Raw genomic sequence first — 19,523 nt, 5'->3', positions numbered from 1 at the left:
GCTGCATTTCTTTGCTTTTAACACCTGGTTTTATAGGTATTTAACTCTGTTCTTTTTTGGTTGTTAAGAGACTGGATTGTTTTCTCCTAACCAGTGCTTAATCTGTGTTTTTGAATTTTGATTCGGAAGTAGTCAAATGTCTATGCTGTTACATCCAGAATATTCATTAGGCTGCCCCATAGCTCTTATGTATATATAAAAACCACAGAGCTAGGATTTTTTTTAATGAAAAAGTACTGTATTTAAAATGTAAAATAAACTTTTAAAAAGCAGGCACTAGTATATATTACTTTCAGCCTTTGATTACAGTTTTGTCCTTGCACATGTTAAGATAAATTATCTTCTAAAAATATTGTTCCTGGAAGCAGCGTATATCACTTTACATAGCAGTTTCTGTCACATGTTCATATCTGAACAATTTTGATTCTAAACTTTTTTATCGCCTTTGGCTGGTGATTGGTACCATATAAGTTTGATTTCAAAAAGATCTTGAAAGTAATATATTTATAATCAATTAAAGTGTTTATCTGTTAAAAAAAAAAAGACACACACCGATCTACATAGGAAGGAGAAAAAGACATGACTTCCTGAGTAAATGGAAGCTTGGGGGTCACGGGAGCGGGTAGGAGAGGGGAGGAAGGGAGGAGAGCAGAGAAAAATGTATAGTGCAATAAAAGCAATAAAAAAAACTTTTTTAAAAGAGTAGCTTGCAAGAGAGACGAGGTAGGTACCAGGGAAGTTCAAGGACTAGGTTTATTTACAAGACGGTATAGTAACTGTCAGAACGCGAGAGTCAGGCCAATCAGCATCCTATTCTGGGCGTGCACTTTTAAAACGGGCGGATGTTTGGGAGCACAGGTACCTAGAGGACTGGGTACCTCTCTGACCTTTCTTACCCAACTCTCCCTCCCTGCGAGTCAGCTCGGCAGGACACTGGTGCTCCGTATGCCATCTCCGTAGCCTCTTCACCTACCTTTCTGACCAGACCCCCTTTCTGGGGCTCCTCTAAATGCAGCGGTTCTCCAGATAAGCCGCAGAGCGCGCGAAGGTCTCCCGTTGCGCATGCGCCCTAGGCGCCCTGGGCTCGTTCCCCTGTTCGCACGCTCGTGGGCCAGTGCGTGCGCGCGCACCCTCGGATTGCGCCTGCGCAGAGGGTCGAGGACTGAGTGCCCCGAAGTAGGCTTAGCGCCTGCGCGTTGCGGGTTTCGGGGCCTCCGGCCTGAAAGAGGAGCAGGGAAGATGGCGGCTGTGGTGGAGAATGTAGTGAAGCTGTGAGTGGTCTTTTTTTTTTTTTTTTTTTTTTTTTTTTCCTCTCTCCAGGACCAGAGGTCTTCTAAAGGGGCCCGGGAGTAGAGAGGGAGGTGCTGGAAGAGACAAGACAGAGAGGAGCACATGCCCGGGAAGTCCTTGCTGTGCGACTCCGGGTCGGGAGGGCAACAGAAGACTCCAGAGAAGACGCTGGGCTTCTTTGGGAAACTTGTGGAGGCCGGGAGGGGGGCACAGGGGAGCCCCCGACGGGCGTCGTCCTCGCGGGCCGAGCCCCGAGCAGAGCTCCGGGCTGCGAGCGAGAGGCTCCCGGTTCCCGGCCCCTCTCCACAGCCGCCGCCAGTTTCGCGGAGCCAGCGGAGGCCGGGCGGCCCCTGGAGGTCGCGGTCCCTTCCCCGCCCACCGCCCTCCCTGGGGCTCCCGGCTCCTACTGGGACCCGAAGACTAGCAGTCCGGTGACATTAACCAGGAAATCCGGGTTACCGGAGGCTAAAAGTGTTCTTGGAAAGAACTGGTTCAAGAGTAGGTACAGAAGGAAAGAACTTCGGGGAGTGGGGACCTAGACCGGAGCCCGATGGCCTCTGAGTCCGCAGGAGCCCCGAGGTGGGCGTTCTCCTGTACCCTAGATGCCATTGTGCGGGTACCTTTGGAGCCGAGCTGAAGTTAACGGTTGTTGGGAAACACTGGGAATGGGGACTGGCCTGTTAGCCGCTTCCTGTGAGTTAAAGATATTTGGGGTTTTGATGCGCCTCATCCTCCTTCCTCCTTGAAGATGAATCCGAGCGCGCTTTGGAATGGGATGGTTAATGCCTGTTAGACTTAAGAATGACCTTCTCTTCCTTTAATGGCCATGTTGGGCGTGATATAAAGGTAGAAAAACTGAAGTGTTCGGCTGTCCAGTCAAAGCTTTTGGGTTCTGGATGACAAAGTAAAGGTTTGGGAACTATTCTGGGGGACTTCCACAGCTTCTCATCTGTCTTTGTCGTGGGCTGAGTTCCCGTCATCCCAAGAACCCCCCTTAAGGTTAAGCTGCTTCTCCCCCGCTGTTGGAAGCTCCTTTCTTCGAAAATGCTTTCCCACTTCCATTAAGCTAAGTGCCCTCTCTTGTGGCTTTTTTTTTTTTTTAAACTTGCTTTTGGCTTTATCCTGATGCCTCTTTCAACCACCCCTCCTCCCAGCTCTATTATCTTTCTTTCTGCTCTGCCCACTCGAGTTTCCCCAGCTCTCTTCAGGCTGACATTCCCCTCGAGTTAGAAATGAGACCGTCGCTGTAACATTTTGATAGTTCTTCTGGACTCAGATGTTAGTTCTGTGTGACCCTGCCTTTTTCTTTGTTGACGCCCCCTATTCCAGTAGGAGGGTGGGGCTGAACACTCGTTCTTCGTGAAAAAAGAATCATAGCTTTTTCCCTGGGACTCTGGCTGTTGTAGAGGAATGTGCTTGCCTAGGTTTTGAGAATTACATGTTGATGGAGCTCTTCGCAAAGATGGTCTTCCAGAAAATAGAGCTGCCAGCCCATTGGTGTGGTGTTTTAAGTGCTGGCTGCCCATTCCTCTTTAGCCAGCCACTGGTTCCTAAGTGTCAATGAGGAACTTCTCCCAGTTAAAGTGTAGAAGGGTGGACCACCACTATTATGTGCCTCCTCCTCGGAACTTCCCCTCACAGGGGGGGATTTTGTTTTCACCCTGGAAAGATCCTTTTCTGGTGTGTGCCCCCCCCCCCCTTTTTTTGAGACAGGGTTTCTCTGTAGCAGGTCTGGCTGACCTAGAGCTCACTCTGTAGACTAGGCTGGCCTCGAACTCACAGAGATCCACCTGCCTCTGCCTCCTGAGTGCTGGGATTAAAGATGTGTGCCACCACCACCCGGCCCTTTTTTGGTACTTTTTTTGATTATAGTGTGCTTAAGTCTTCTGGCAGCTTACATCACACATTGAGGGCAAGACCACTAGCTCATCTTTTCTTTTGTATTGTCCTGTGAGAAGACTGCCATTTTAATGATCTGTTTTTCTAGATATGATGTCGTTGAAATAGCCTTTATAATGGCCTTATTAGGATAATACTAGTCGAAAATAACCATGGCTGCTAAGTAGTTTTAAAACTTAATGAGTTAGGTAAATAGAATTAAGTCCTTAGGTCCATAGAATAACAGAAGCTTGAATTTTTTTTTGCCACAAGAGCCTTGAATGTGTAAAGTGTATTTTCCTCTTTTGCACTCTCTCTCTCTCTCTCTCTCTCTCTCTCTCTCTCTCTCTCTCTCTCTCTCTCACACACACACACACACACACACAGACACACACACGTTTCATTTCTGGCCATCTTATAGACTACTTGTTTTACCTTCTGGAGTTGCATCTAACCTGCAAGAGCCCTGACCGGACAGCTCAGTCGTTCTTCCGAGCCTTCCAGCCTCCCTGCTCTGGCTTTACAGCCTCCAGCCCATGGGGCTGGTCCTTGCTTCCGTTTGACTTCCAGTGTCAGTATCAATTCCCATCAGTAGAAACAAAGGCGCTGCTGCACTCGGCCTTGTTTATCCAATTTTTCTGTGTGGAAGGACGTGGCTGCCTCCTAAAGGCGAACAAATGGGAGCCTGCTCTCTCTGCGCTGTGCTCTCCAACACGTTCATACCTTAATTACAGTCATTACTGCTCATTGAATCGAGTCAGGCTGTACTTGTAGTGTTGCTGTTTGTGGTGTGTGTCCTTTTCATATGCTGGGAACAAGCTGAGCTGTGCATGGGTCTCTTGTGGCTGTTCAGTGAGAGTCCCCATCAGACCTACATCAGGGCTTGCTGACATAGCTTTAGTTGTAGGGATCAGCCACAAAGACCTACTCCCTCCTGCATTTCATGTCTCCTTACCCTACCGTCTCCATCAGAATCCCGGTAGGCCAGAGCTCAGCGCGTCTAACTGCCCCAGTCTGTAGAAGAATGGAGTCCCAAACAGGTTAATTGCATGTCTGTGTCTATTGGTAACTGTAGCCAAGCCAGTCTTTTTTACTCTCAAATCCATTTTGATGTGAACTAGACATCTTCATGGGTAATGGGGATGCTATGGGAAAGATGTCTCCTCTACCCTCAGTATGTCTTTTATCTTTTTGTTTGTTTGATTTTTGTGGGGTTTTTTTGTTTGTTTGTTTGTTTCTGTTTTTCAAGGCAGGGTTTCTCAGTGTAACAGCCCTAGCTGTCCTGTAGCTCTTGTAGACCAGGCTGGCCTCATACTCACAGAGATCCGCCTGTCTCTGCCTCCTGAGTGCTGGGATTAAAGGCATGGGCCACCACCGCCCAGTCCCAGTATGTCCTTTTTTAAAGGTTGATTGAAGGCTAGGGATATAGCTCAGTTGAGTAAGTTGGTAGAGTACTTGCTTAGTATACAAGTGATCCTGTCCCTAGCTCCACATAAAACTGGACGTGGTGGTTTATACCTGTAACCTTAGCACTGGGCAGATCGAGGCAGGAAGATCAGAAATTCAAGGTCATCATGGACTGCACACTAGGTTTGAGTCCAGTATAAACTATACAAATCTCTACATTAAAAAAAATTAAACATTTGGCTGGGATAGAACTCTGGTAGAATACGTCTCACATTTGGGAAGTCCTAAGATTGAACCCCAGAATAACAATGGAAAGGTCAGGTGATAAATACAAATCCTTAGAGTTAATTGACTCTCCTTTACCAAAGCAGTGTTGGTCATTGAACATGCTTGCAGTTTGCTGAATCCCCTTCAGCTTTCAGATTTGATCTTCCAGGGCCAGAAATTCTGGGTGTGAGCTGCATGGCCGTTAGGAAGGGCCTGAGGTGGCCTTTTAGTGTAAACAGACTTTCTGCTGGTGCTGGAGCTTTGTAAAAGCTTTGAGGGACTTGGGTTTCTCTTCCTGGAGCGCTGCAAATTCTTGCTCTCCTTATGGACCCATGGGTGGTCATATCCTGCGACACCTTTTGGCACTGTGCTCTTCTTTCCCCCTGGTTACCTTTGAATTGTTTTTATGTACAAACATTTACATTTTTTAAAATTTATTCTATTGTATGAATGTTTTGCCTGTCTGCATGTGTATGGCGTGTGTGTCTAGTGCCCTCAGAGCCCAGAAAAAGAAATTAGATCCCCTATAACTGGAATCGTAACTGGAGTTAATGGATGGTTGTGAACCACTGTATGAATGCTGGGAACCAAAGCCAGGTCCTCTGCAAGAACAGTGTTCTTAACTGCTGAGCCATCTCTTTTTTTCTTTTCTTTCTTCCTGTTTTTTTTTTTTTTTTAGAAATTGTTGCACTGTGTGACTCTGGCTGGCCTAGAACTTGCTCTGTAGACTGGCCTCAAACTCAGAAATCCTCCTGTTTCTACTTCCTGAACACTGGGATTATGTTTTTGTTTTGTTTTGTTTTGCTTTGTTTCACGTAGTTCAGGCTGTCCTTGAACTTGCTATCTAGCTGAGGATGACTTCTACTTACACCTCCATGTGCTGCAATTACAGGTGTGTGCCACCATACATGGCTAGTTGAGTTTTTTGTTTGTTTGTTTGTTTTTTGGTTTTTCGAGACAAGGTTTCTCTGCAGCTTTAGAGCCTGTCCTGGAGCTAGCTCTTGTAGACCAGGCTGGTCTCGAACTCACAGAGATCCGCCTGCCTCTGCCTCCCGAGTGCTGGGATTAAAGGCTTGCGCCACCACCGCCCGGCATGCTAATGCTAGTTGGGTTTTGAGGCAAAGTTTTGCTAATCAGCTCAACTGGCCTTGAAGTCAGATAATATTTTTGCCTGAGTCTATTAGAGGTATGTACCACCATGTAGTAAGAGCTTCATTCTTTAGAACTGAATAACATTTTGTGGGATGGTTGTAGCTTACTAGAAATCTGTGTAAGTCTTTTGGATCTTCTCCATTTGTTAGAGTCTGCAGCTCAGGATACTGATGTTAAGAGAAGTAACATGCTAACTAGCATGAGTTACACATGAAAACCACAGAATGAAAAATTCACTTCTTCCCTATTTTTCCCTCCCCCAATACTGGGGGTTGAATCCAGAGCCTCGTGAGGCTGATGAGCGCTTTACCAGAGAGCTTTTCCTTTTTCACTTTGTGTGGTTTAAGATTTAAGTTTGATTTGGGAGGCTGAGGCAGAAGGATTTTCATGAGTTTAGTACCTGGGCTGTAGAATGAGAGACCTTGTCTCAAAGCAAAACAAATTTTTTCTTTTTTTTTTTTTTTTTTTTTTTTTTTTGGTTTTTCGAGACAGGGTTTCTCATAAAACAAATATTTTCAAAGGCTTAAATCTGATTCTATGCGTGATAAAATCATGTGTTGCTCACGGTGATTATTTATTATGTGGGGTCTGTGACCCAGCTCATGGTAACTTGTCTTTCCTTGTGTGGTGGCTTAGTGAAGGGTTCTTTGTGTCCCTTGAGGCAGAAAAGGAGATGAATAACAAAAAAGAGAGTCTCCCAGACTCCTGAGCCTTCTAGAGAAGCAGTTTACAGGAAGGAGGGATGACCTGAGACCCACACCTCTGTGTCTTACCTTCCTGCAGCCTTGGGGAGCAGTACTACAAAGATGCCATGGAACAGTGCCACAATTACAATGCCCGCCTCTGTGCCGAGCGCAGTGTGCGCCTGCCTTTCTTGGACTCCCAGACCGGAGTAGCCCAGAGCAATTGTTATATCTGGATGGAAAAGCGACACCGTGGACCAGGTAAGGTTGCAGGCTTCAGGAAAGTAACTCAGGAGCATGAGGAAGTGTCTTTTCACCTAGGAGATAGGGTAGTGTGAAGTCCTCTGCTGCTCACACCAGTAGACCAGTATGGTCTCAGGATAAGTGGGGAGGAGAAAGCAGCACCTTTGCTTTCTGGTCTCTCAAGTGTAGGTAGATTTTTCTTTGGGACACCAGCTCACAAAACTAACATGGAGACTTATTAATTATAAAAACTCGGCCTTAGCTTACACGTGTTTCTAACTAGTTCTTAAAATTTAAATTAGCCCCTATTTTTTAATCTGCGTTTTTTACATGGCCCGGTAACCTTTACTCTGTACTGCCCATCCTGCCTTCTCAGAATCCTCTCTCTGTCCAGAAGTCCCGCCTACCTCCTTCCTAGCTATTGTCTGTTTAGCTTTTTATTAAACCAATCACAGTGACACATCTTCACAGCGTAAAGGAATATTACACAACACCGAAGCAAGTATGGTCTTCCGGAGGACTAAGTACTAGCCCTGGCACTTAAGTTCACGTCTGTTTGTCTTTTCTGTTAAATAGCCCACCCAGCCCAGGCTCACGTGTTCAGTATTACTCCTTTGCGCTAGAACACAACAGAGTTCTCATTTGCTTTCATTTTCTAGGGTGGTTTGTTGCTCTTTTTTCCTTCCACAGGATTGGCCTCTGGACAGTTGTACTCCTACCCTGCCCGGCGCTGGCGGAAAAAGCGTCGAGCCCACCCACCTGAGGATCCCAGGCTTTCCTTTCCGTCTATTAAACCAGGTAAGGGCTGGAGATGTTATAGCTTAGTTGCTGGAGTGCTCGCTCAGCGTGCACAAGGCCGTGGGTTTGATCTCCAGCATAAATTGAACATGGCTATGTATTCCTACATAATCACAACTTTGATAATGTTGAGGTAGGAGGATCAGAAATTCAAGGTCATTTTTCTGCTACATGGGAGTTTGAGGCCAACCTGGGCTACCTGAGAGCTTCAAAATTAGAAACATGAAATTAGCACTGGGGAGGCAGAGAGAGGTGGATCTTTGTAGTTTGAGGCCAGCCTGGTCTACAGAGTAAGTTCCAGGACAGCCAGGGCTACACAGAGAAACCCTGTCTTGGAAAAACAAAGCAAAACAAACATGAAATTATCTCAAAATAATATAAGCTGGAAAGATGGCCCAGTGCTTCTTGGGTAAACACAAAGCCCTAAATTCTAATCTGTCATTCATATAAAAAAACTGGTGTAGGGCTGGAGAGATGGCTCAGAGGTTAAGAGCATTGCCTGCTCTTCCAAAAGTCCTGAGTTCAATTCCCAGCAACCACATGGTGGCTCAAAACCATCTGTAATAGGGTCTGGTGCCCTCTTCTGGCCTGCAGGCATACACACAGACAGAATATTGTATACATAATAAACAAATAAATAATTAAAAAAACTGGTGTGGCCAATCTGTTTCTGTAATCCCAAAACTATAGAGTATAGAGCTGGGGCTTACTAGTAGCCAGCCTAATTCAAGGCTCTGTGAGAAACTCCAAGGGAATAAGGCAGAGTGTGATTGAGCAGGGCACCCAATATCCTTTTCCAACATGTGTACCCACACATGTTCCTATATCATGCAGTCATATACCACACACATGTGCACAAAGCTAATTAAAATACAATAATCAAGAGTGAGTAAATAAACCAAGTAAGGGGCCCACTTCCTAAGCAGGACCATGGTCTATTGCATGGGAAGAGGCTTGCTGATTACTTGCTAGTCCCAGGCTCTGTGTTAGCTCTTGCCCGTACTAAAGTAATTGAGAAATGATTTCATCCTTCAAAGAACTCGCTATGTTAGGAGAAACAGGTAAGTAGCTGTAATCCAGTCCTGGCTGAACCAAGATATCTTAGTTCCTGTAAAACAGCAGTTACTGGCTGACTTTGACTTGGCCCCACATGGTGTAGACTCTGCCTTAGCCTTTCTGAGCTTGCTTATCCTGATTTGTTTCAGACACGGACCAGAGCCTGAAGAAAGAGGGGCTTATCTCTCAGGATGGCAGCAGTTTAGAGGCTCTGTTGCGTACTGACCCCCTGGAGAAGCGAGGCGCTCCAGATCCCCGTGTTGATGATGACAGCCTGGGAGAGTTTCCTGTCACCAACAGTCGAGCGCGGAAGGTCTATTATCCCTATGGCTAGAGGACTTTAATAAGGACCAGCCTCCTCTTTATGGGTGGAGAGGATGCACCCAGTTAGCGGAATTGACAAAGCCATGGTAGAACACTTGCTTGGTGCTGTGTAAACCATAGCACAAAAGATAGAAACAAAAGCTGAGGCTGCCCTGTGGCTGTGCCGCCCCTGGCCCTGCTGCCTTCTCTTTCACACTCTTTTTCCCCTCTCAGTAGAGGCTTGCTCACTCATTCTCTTCTACACGAGGATTTTGCAAGAGACTTTAGGTGTCTGGTGTTACATAGGTGAAGCACACCTGGTTCCCAACTATCAGCTGGGAAGTTAATGCTAAGTTTAAAGATGAGAAGAGCTACAGAGAAGCCAGGTACTGTGCTAAGTGTTTTCCATATGCTTCCTTCTGTACAGCCGTGTGAGGTAGGTCCTGTGGTTCCTAGTTCACAGACAGGGAGGCAGAAGCAAAGCAGTTAAAACTTCCCTCAGGGTCACACAAGTAAGCAGCAAAGCTCACTTAAACTAGGACATGGGTATTAAAGCAGAGCAGGCAGGACAGGGCATGGCTGCCTGGGGTACCAGGGAGAGCTCTGTGGAAACATAGTTGGGGGAAAGCAACTTGAGGCTCGGAGGAAAGAAAGCACTAAAGGCAGCAGGAGTGGGATTGCAGGGCGAAGAATGATTATGAGTGAGGTTAAGCCCCAGAGAAGCTTCAGAATAATTCAGGTGACTAATTCTACATCATGAGGGAGCTTCAGGATGTGTTTGATTTCTGCTCATTCAAATCTTCTGGTACACTCAGCGGATCCTTGAACCTGATGACTTCCTAGATGACCTTGATGATGAAGACTATGAAGAAGATACTCCAAAGCGTCGGGGGAAGGGGAAATCCAAGGTGAGGAGCCAGTGTGCTGCCTGAAAGTTGTAGCCCTGGGGGTCCAGGCTTTATTTCTTGTGGTTGCCTTGCTATTCTGGCCTAGACACCTTAGTAATGGCATTGTCTTTTTGCTGTTGTCAGAGTAAAGGTGTGAGCAGTGCCCGGAAGAAACTGGATGCTTCCATCCTAGAGGACCGGGATAAGCCCTATGCCTGTGACAGTGAGTGCCTCCTAAGGGGTGGGTAGTTCTTCCTTGGACCCAACCCCTGCTCTGGATGTGAGAGTAAGGGGGTCATGTTCTTGCATTGGATGATAAAAATAAGCCTGGGTTCTTGTCCTGCCTGCCAACCTCTGAGAAGCCCTGGCCTTTGCTTCACATTGGGTGGGACCTGCATGCTCTGGGAGATATTTCTGTGGCTCTTGGGGTGGGAGGATGAGGGAACTCAACAGCAGACAGGGTTGGCCTCACAGTGGGCAGCATCTAGATCTGCTGACCCATCAAGGCAGGGCACAGGGGGCCAGCCCTGAGGGTCAGTGTCTGTCCTCTTTCCCTTTGCTTTGGCTCACCCTACTTCCTTGGCCTCCAGCCTTTAGCGCTGCTGCTGGGGTTCTCTCTCACTCGCTCTGTTTTCCTGCTGCTGCTGCTGCTGCTGCTGCCCTGTCTCAAATGTACCAAGGCCTTCTTCTCATGACTTTTCTTTCTGTCTTTCAGATAGTTTCAAACAAAAGCATACCTCGAAAGCGCCCCAGAGAGGTAGCTCTCTCAACTTTTCAGACTTGTGGTTTTCCTGTCCCTTTCCCCTCTTCCCTTGTTCCTCCTGCCTTTCTCATTTCCTGTGATGCTAGCTTTGGAATCTCTGCAACGGTATGACGGAAGTGCTGTGGAGCCCTGATTGTGCTCCACTCTCCGAGTCCTAGCAGCTGTCTTTATAATTGCCTGTCTCCCATAGACTTACTTCTATAGCCATTTGGCCTAGTATGCGGGGTAGCTTCAAAGTCTTAACAGAAACCCATTATGATAGATTCATCTGATGCTCCCCAAAACAGACACCAGGTGGTCAGCTAATGTTCCCACCATCATACCCTAACCTCCTCCCATCCTCATTCCTTCCTGCTGGCCCCCTTGCCCCTCTTGGTGTCATCATTCAAGATAAGATACCATGAATATTTCCTTGCTGGTTGGCAGGGGCTGGGCAGAACACTATTATGGGAGTGTATTTCAGATTCTTTGGGGACAGTTATCCTGACTGCTCAGTTGGTAGGTGTTCCCCCAGAGACCCACCCTCAGCCCTTTGCCTATTCATTTGGCTGCATGGTATACATGGGATGGCATGAGTGGACCACATGTGCATAGCAGAAGTCTGACGTCTTCTTGTTACTTTCCCCCTTTCCTATAAGGAAGACCATAGAACTTTCCCGACCTGGAGCTCCCAGACAGTTGCTCTTCCCAGGACAAGTGTTGCAACATGAGCTGATTCTTTCCAAAAGCCAACATGAAAAATACTTGTAGCTGTGGGATTGTGATGTAGGGAGGGAGAAGAATCTTAGAAACTGGAGCGGTCCAGTGCCTGGTGCTCTTGGATAAGGGGAAGCAGCCATTATAAGGTTTTTCCCAGATTAGAGATGCTGGGGACAGGTGTTTTCCATAGGCCTCAGGTGTTGCTTACAGCTTGTCTGAGTCGGTAAGTAGCACCTTCATGTCCTAACATTGCTCTGCAATCTTCTTCACCCAGTTTGTGGAAAACGCTACAAGAACCGACCTGGCCTCAGTTACCACTATGCCCATTCCCACCTGGCTGAGGAGGAAGGAGAGGACAAAGAAGACTCTCAGCCACCCACTCCTGTTTCCCAGAGGTCTGAGGAGCAAAAATGTAAGCTGATGTCAGGGTGGGCAAACAGGAGAGGTGCCAGCCTAGTTATAGAGACCCCCTTGTAGGGAATGTGGGGTGGGTAACCCAGGGTTCCCTTGAGCATCATCAAAATTCCTTTCTTTCCCCCCCCGTAGCCAAAAAAGGACCTGATGGTTTAGCCCTGCCCAACAACTACTGTGACTTCTGCCTGGGGGATTCAAAAATCAACAAGAAGACAGGACAGCCTGAGGAGCTAGTGTCCTGTTCTGACTGTGGCCGCTCAGGTACCTCCATTCAAAGAGCAGGCTACACTCAGTGCCCAAGAAGCTCTTGGCCTGCTTCCTTCAGTGCTGTCAGGCAGGCAGCCTCCCTTAGCCCTTCCCCACCCCGTTTTCCAGCCACCTATCTGAGTCCCCTCCCCCACAGGGCACCCGTCCTGCCTGCAGTTCACCCCTGTGATGATGGCAGCTGTGAAGACCTACCGCTGGCAGTGCATCGAGTGCAAGTGCTGCAACCTCTGCGGCACCTCGGAGAATGACGTGCGTGCCGCCTCTCAGCCTCCTGCCTCTCCTCCGCCTTCTCCTGTCAGAGCAAGCTTTCAAGGACCTCCCAGATGTTCTCCCCTAACTATCCCTGGGAACTTTACATTTGTTTAAAAAAATGTGTTTCCTGAGCACTAACAGTCAGTGTTCTTGGCTCGCAGGTCACTAAATAAGACAGAGAAGACTGCTTTCATAGATCTGTGTACTGGGGTAACAGTTGTGTAGGATATGATATGCCTTGGAGAAAATGAATCTAGTGATGAGCCAAGAGTTAACTGGATACCGGTAGGGGTTTCTAGTTAGATTTCCTTCTGAAGGAAATGAGGTTGGTGTTGGAGTTTTGATAATACAAAGAGCAGTCCAAGAAGGTATGGAGTGCGTGTATCTCCAATAGCTAGTGCAGAAACCTCAAAGTGGGCAGGCTGACAGTAAGAGACCCTTGCTGCGCACTAGATCTTCTGTTTGGGGGGAGGTGGATCAGAGAGGTGGGTATTGTTTGATCTGTGGGGTCTTGGGTCCTTTTATGTACTTTGCCACTGAGCTCTTACACACACCCACCCCCGTGATTGGACCTTGGGGATGTTGTCTGAGGCTGCCTTTTATTAGGGGAGTGATATGTTCTGTCATATATTTTCAGACAGCTTTGTAAAGAAGAGACTGTAGGGAAATAATAGGCTTTGTGATCAGTTGAGACGGACAGATCCTATATCTGCATGTTCTTAGCAGCTACCAGTCCCTCTAGGAAGTAGCAGCAGTGTCATAATCCACTGGATCCCTGTTGTTTCTCCTTGCCTTCTGTAGGACCAGCTGCTTTTCTGTGATGACTGTGACCGTGGCTACCACATGTACTGCCTCACCCCGTCCATGTCTGAGCCTCCTGAAGGTAAGTGGCCCAGATCTACTCAAAATAGTTTATCCCAGAAGGATCCGTAACACCCAAAGAAAACATTGACAGTGAAATTTGTGACTTGTTATAGATCTGTAATTGTGTGGGTTTCAGCGTTCATATACCCATAGACTCATATACAGCATAGATTTCATAATGAAGTGATATGTTGTGGATTTAAAAAAAAAATTAGTAACTCAGACAATCACCTGAATTGTAAATACTGAGAGTGTCCGACAACACTGAAAGCAAGGTTTAGTTCTTTTTGTTGTTTTTATTTTGTTTTTTGTTTTTGTTTTTGAGACAAGGTTTCTCTATGTGGCCCTGGCTGTCCTGAAACTTTCTTTATAGTCCAGGCTGGTCTCAAACTCACAGAGATCCACCTGCCTCTGCCTCCCAAGTGCTGGGATTAAAGGAGTGCATCACTGCTGGCCAGCCCAGCATTTTAGTTTGAAGAATTTAATGTTTGCGTTTTATCACTAGTGATACTTAGAGATACAGAAAATTCCCAACATGAAAAAGAACTATGCTGAGCAGAGAACAGTTACCACAAGAAAATTGTCTTCTTCTTTCGGGTAGTCCAGAAATTCATTTGACAGCTTATCTGACCTGACACCTCTGTTGTTGCTCTCCCTCTCTGATGGATTGTTTCCTTCCTCTCTTCCCCATTTGAAGGGAATTGACCCTGGAGCCTGGGGTATCTTTCTGCATCTTTAGTGGTTACTTAGTAATGCTCCAAATTCATGGAAGTGTTGGCAGAGTTTTTCTGTCCCAACTACCTGCTCCAAATACAACAGAGATTTAAGGTTACTTTTTTTAAAGATTTATTTATTTATTATATATACAGTATTCTGCCTACATTCATGCTTACAGGCCAGAAGAGGGCACCAGATCTCATTACAGATGGTTGTTAGCCACCATGTGGTTGCTGGGAATTGAACTCAGGACCTTTAGATGAGCAGGCGGTGCTCTTAACCACTGAACCATCTCTCCAGCCCTTAAGGTTACTTATAAATGGTCGTTTGATAGCTCAGGCTTGTTACTAGCTAACTCCTACATTTCAAATTAATCTATAATCCTTATTTACACTCTGCCACGTGGCGGTACCTTTCTATTAGCATGGCATGTCCATCTCCTGCTCCCTCTGTATCTGCTTGCAACTCCAGACTCTACTCTTTTTCCTCCCAAGTTCTTCTTCCTCCCAGCATTTCTCTCTGTGTCAGGCTGTCTCGCCCAATCTCTTTCTGCCCAGCTATTGACCAATCAGCTTTTATTAACGATTAGAGCAATACGTATTTACAGTGTACAGAGATTGCTCCATGGCATGGAAGCACTATGCCAGCACCAGTGGTGGCATCAAGGAATGGTTCTTTTCCACAAGTCCTCTCAAACTGTATTTCTGTGCTAGCTCCTGCCTCTAAGGCAGTGAATGGTTCTCAACCTGTGGGTCTTGACCCCAATGAGGTTGCATATTGAATATCCTGCATTGCAGATATTGATGTTACAATTCATAACAGTACCAAAATTATAGTTATGAAGTAGCAGTGGAATAATTTTATGGTTGGGGGTTCACTATAACATAAGGAACTGTATTATAAGGTCTCAGCATGAGGAAGGTTGTGAACAATTGCAAGGGAATTTGAAGCTTGTCTAGGAGGACCCAAGTACCCAATAACTCTGCTGTGCACAGATAGGAGCCAGCCTTCGTAGGAGAAGTAGTTTACTGTTTGCAGAAGCTGACTTGTAATGTAGGTCAGACTGCAGAGAATGGGGCCACTAGCAGAGCTGGTGAGTGCTGGAGCACTGCAGGGGGTGCACAGCACACTACTGAGTGCCACATCTCCAGATCAGCTTTGGAAAAAGTAGTGCCTTGTGTTTTGTTTAACCGTCAAATAACACCTTATAGATAAAACTTGTGTTGACGGCCCAAGGGCTTTCCCATTGACATTTTGTGAGACACTGGGGTAGTGGAGAGCTACAGGCCAAGTACTTGCTTCACTGGAGCCTCAGGTGGCACAGGTCATGGTTGGCATGGTGACACATCGAGCTATGTCAGTTTACATAGCTCGCAAGCCAACAGTGACTTTTGTACATTTTAAAGGAGAATGAAGATAAGATAGGAGACTACCTGGCTCATAAAACTTAAATATATAATGTTCTGTTTGGCTCTTTGTTGGAACACTTGCCAACCCCAGCATATTGGTTTTAGGATTAGAAAGGCCTTTTTCACCTTAGAAAAAATTTTTTTTCTTTTCTTTTTTTTTTGGTTTTTCAAGACAGGGTTTCTCTGTAGCTTTGGAGCCTGTCCGGAAGCTAACTCTTGTAGATCAGACTAGCCTTGAACTCACAGAAATCCACCTGCCTCTGCCTCCCAAGAACTAAGATTAAAGGCTTAAAGGCGTGCGCCACTGCTGCCCGGCGGTCTTTGGGTTGTTTATTGTTATGTTTCACTTGTTTTCATTCCTTTGTGTTTGTTTTGTTTTGTAGTAGAGATGGAACCCATGGCCTTGTACCTGTTGGCCAAATGCCTTCCCACTGAGCTATATCCTTCTCTCTTCAACTCTTTTTTTTTTTTTAAAAGATTTATTTATTTATTATGTATACAACATTCCTTCCATGTATGCTTGCAGGCCAGAAGAGGGCACCAGATCTCATTATAGACGACTGTGAGCCACCATGTGGTTGCTGGGAATTGAACTCAGGACCTCTGGAAGCAGTTGGTGCTCTTAACCTGAGCCATCTCTCCAGCCCCTCTCTCCAACTCTTAAAAAGAAAATTGAGAATGCTATTGCAGTTGAGCCATAGTGCTTGTGTAGAGGTCAGAGGACAATAACATTTGGAAATCAGGTCTGCTTTCACCCTGGGTTCTAGGGATCAAACTCAAGTCCTCAGGCTCTAAACTATCTCACTGTTCCCACACTTGTGTTTTTTGAGATAGAGTCTCACTAAGTTGCCTGAGCTAGCCTTGAGCTAGCTCTGTAGCCCAGGTAGCCTTTGAACTCGCAGTCCTCCTGTTTCAACCTCTAGAGCAGCTGGGTTAGTTTTAGTAGAACCGTGTGTCTTTGGGGAACTAATAAAAGAAATTTCCCCTGGAGTACTGTCCAAACAACATACATAATTTATGTATGTTTTAAACATTAAGAACTAGTTTTGTCCTGGGCAGTGGTGGCACATGCCTTTAATCTCATCACTGGGAGGCAGAGACAGGTGGATCTCTGTGAGTTCAAGACCAGCCTGGTCTACAAAGCAAGTTAGTTCCAGGACAGCTCAGACTGTTACACAGAGAAACCCTGTTTTGAAAAACCAAACCAGGAAATTGAACTCAGGACCTTTGGAAGAGAAGGCAATGCTCTTAACTTCTGAGCCATCTCTCCAGTCCCAGACCAAGAAATTCTTAAGCTCAGGATAGCTATGAAGCCGCTGCTGTAAAACTTACCGTGTCCTGCTGGGGAGAGGTGTGAAGAGTGGGAAGACAGCAAATGGGGATCTGGTAGGATCCACCCTGACCCCTCTACTTCTCTGTAGGAAGCTGGAGCTGCCACCTGTGTCTGGATCTGCTGAAGGAGAAAGCGTCCATCTACCAGAACCAGAACTCCTCCTGATGTGCCACCCAGCTCCTCACACATCTAAGGCTGTTGCTCTCCACCTTGGTTTTCATGCCCCTTCTCTTCTTCTTTCATTCTGGTAGTCCTGCCAACCTGCCTTTGGCAACATTGCAGGGAGGTGGCAACTCTTGACTGCCTCTGGCCCCACGCCCTCAGGGAGTAAGGAGCAGCACGCTGCCCCAGGGCTGACCTGTGGGCCCAACTTCTCTCTGCTCTCCAAGAAGTGCATTCACTCTGCTTGCCTTGGGCCCAAGTCCCTGGTAATCACAGGGTTCAAATGGGGTCCTCTGAGGAGGAATATGAGAGCAGCTCACTTGTCTCAGGCTTAGCCTAGCCCCCCCCTCACCTCGGGTTTCCAAAAGCCCCAGGGGTAAGCTAGGCCTGGCCTTTGCTGGGAGCAGCTGGAGTGATCAGGCTGAAGTGGCACTTGCTAGGACCTTTTCATACCCCTTGTTCTGCTTCACTTTGCCTCTGCCAAAGCAGTCCTATGTCCTCTGTTTTGCTTCATGGGTCCTGTGCTTGAATTGGGATGCTCTCAGGCACCGTCTGGCTCTGTCCTGTCCTTCCCAGTCCCAGAGACAAGCAGCTTCACCTGTTCTTCCTGCGCTTGGCTGACTCACTCCCCATTTCCCATCCTCAGAACTTCGTGTCTTCTGCCTCCTTCCTTATTCCCTTTGGTTTTGAGGGGAGAGGGACAATGTCAGTGGCTGTGCCAGCAGCTTGGGGGCCACAAGGAGAAGTTGGATAATGTGCCTGTTTTTTAACTCGATAAAAAAGCCTACCTCCAAAATCCCCTTTTCATTCTTCCTGAACCTGGACATTCAGCGCCCTGCCCTTAACTGAATCAGGAGCCTCTGCCTCCTGCCTGTGTATCCTGGCTCTTGGGTCACAGGGAGGTCCCCATTCCTTGCACGCTAGCTAGCAGCTGGTAAAGTCTTCACACCCTGATTTTTCTGTTTCCTGCTTAGTGGCACTGACATTAAGTAGAAGGGGACAGCCCATGCCAGGACACTCTGGAATGGCCTTCCTCCTTGGCTTGTGGGCAGGCCCTAACTGTTGTTTTCTGCAAAGTTGAGGCCCCCTCCTCCCATCTTTAGTTCCTGTATTCAAATCATTAGTAAAAATAAACATTTTTACACAGAGCACTCTGACGGATGGTTTGTCTCCTGACTGGTTGTTGAAAAGCCATTTCATTTCAAATTTACTTTCTTTAATTACAGTGGGTTTTTAAGTTTACAACAATTTATTGTTATTTTTAAAAAGCTGTTAATTAATACAAAGTTAAAATCAACTTTAGCACCCTTATTTATTTCTGTGCTTTGCTGGTTAGAAAGAAGATACGTAGATGGAGGTATGGTGAACCTATGGCATTGTGATATAGATGTTTAAAGTGGGCCCAGAAACCTGTTTGTGGTATAAATTCAAAGGAATTATCTGGGCGGTGGTAGTGCACACTTTTAATCCTAGTACTCAAGAGGCAGAGGCAGGTGGATCTCTGTGAGTTCGAGGCCAGCCTGGTCTACAAAGCAAGTTCCAGGATAGCCATGGCTATTACATAGAGAAACCCTCTCTTCAGACAAACAAACAAACAAAAGTCTCCGGATTAAAGCAGGACCCGGGGAGGTGGTAACTCAGCAGGGAAGAGGAGGAGTACTCGCTGCTTTTGCAGAAGACCAAGTTCAGTTCCTTACAGCTTAAAACCACCACGTAACTAACTCTGGTTCCAGGTGATCTGATTCCTTTGGCTGGGTTGGTCACCGGCACTCACCGTGCATAATGCCCACCCATCCACATCTACGTACATGTAACTAGTAATGTCATCATGGGACAGGAAAGCTTTTGGACAGAAGATGAGGGCAGCCAGGAGGACAGTAATCTCAGTCTTCTCATCTGATGGACCTTTTCATTGCCTGCAGTACTGCTGAGCCAGAGCAGGGATCCAGGACTAGAACTGTCCAAAGTGTAGCTTCCCAGCATTCCCAGTGTGTTTATATGCCGACAGTAAGTTGCTCCAGTCCAACTAGTACTTTGATATTACATAATGGATCTTGTATAAGCTCACGAGTATATATTGACTTTTTAAAACTTAACATGAGTTGACAGTGTTAGCACAGACTTTTAGTCCTAGCGCTCCAGAGAGGCAGAGGCAGGTGGATCTTGAGCTCAAGGCTAGACTTTGCTACAGAGAGAATTTCAAGACAGCCAGGCTACATAGGGTGACCCTATTTTAAGAAAAATGTGCAGGTATGTACACATCAGTGCAGAGGTCATTATGAAGGTATCATCCCCTGGAGTGGAATTATAAGCAGTTTTGAGCCACTGAAGTGGGTGCTGGGAACTGAACTGTGATCAAGTGGGATTGTTTTTGGTTGGTTGATTTTGTTTTGAGTGTTTTGCCTACATGTATGTCTGTGTATATGAAATAGCCTCGACTGGAGTTAAACATGGCCTTAAGTCACCATATAGGTTCTGGGAATCAAATCCAAATCCTTTGGAAGAGCAGTCAATGCTCTTAACTGCTGAGCTATGTCACCAGCCTGGGTTTTAGATTCTGTAACTGGGAGCTGGCTCAGCCAATAAAAGTACTTGCCATGTAATCCTGACCATGTGAATTCTGTCCCGGCATCCCAGATAAGATGCTGGATGCTGTATTGTGTGTCTGTTATCTCAGTA

The 19,523-nt window shown here is 46.5% G+C and overlaps 1 protein-coding gene across 1 annotated transcript; it reads left to right on the top strand.

The window, feature by feature from the left end:
- The first annotated feature begins 1,148 nt into the window (after positions 1-1,148).
- On the top strand, positions 1,149-17,995 carry Dpf2 (double PHD fingers 2). The gene is made up of 11 exons (XM_038345208.2): positions 1,149-1,271; positions 6,778-6,938; positions 7,611-7,718; positions 8,924-9,087; positions 9,893-9,985; positions 10,109-10,187; positions 11,701-11,838; positions 11,973-12,101; positions 12,244-12,356; positions 13,161-13,242; positions 16,771-17,995. The coding sequence occupies exons 1-11, from the start codon at positions 1,240-1,242 to the stop codon at positions 16,845-16,847; spliced, it is 1,176 nt and encodes a 391-aa protein (XP_038201136.1). The 5' UTR covers positions 1,149-1,239; the 3' UTR covers positions 16,848-17,995.
- The last annotated feature ends 1,528 nt before the right edge of the window (positions 17,996-19,523 follow it).

This window comes from Arvicola amphibius, chromosome 1 (genome assembly GCF_903992535.2).
Source record: "Arvicola amphibius chromosome 1, mArvAmp1.2, whole genome shotgun sequence".
NCBI lineage: Eukaryota > Metazoa > Chordata > Mammalia > Rodentia > Cricetidae > Arvicola > Arvicola amphibius.
This window is presented reverse-complemented; position numbering and strand designations above follow the sequence as displayed.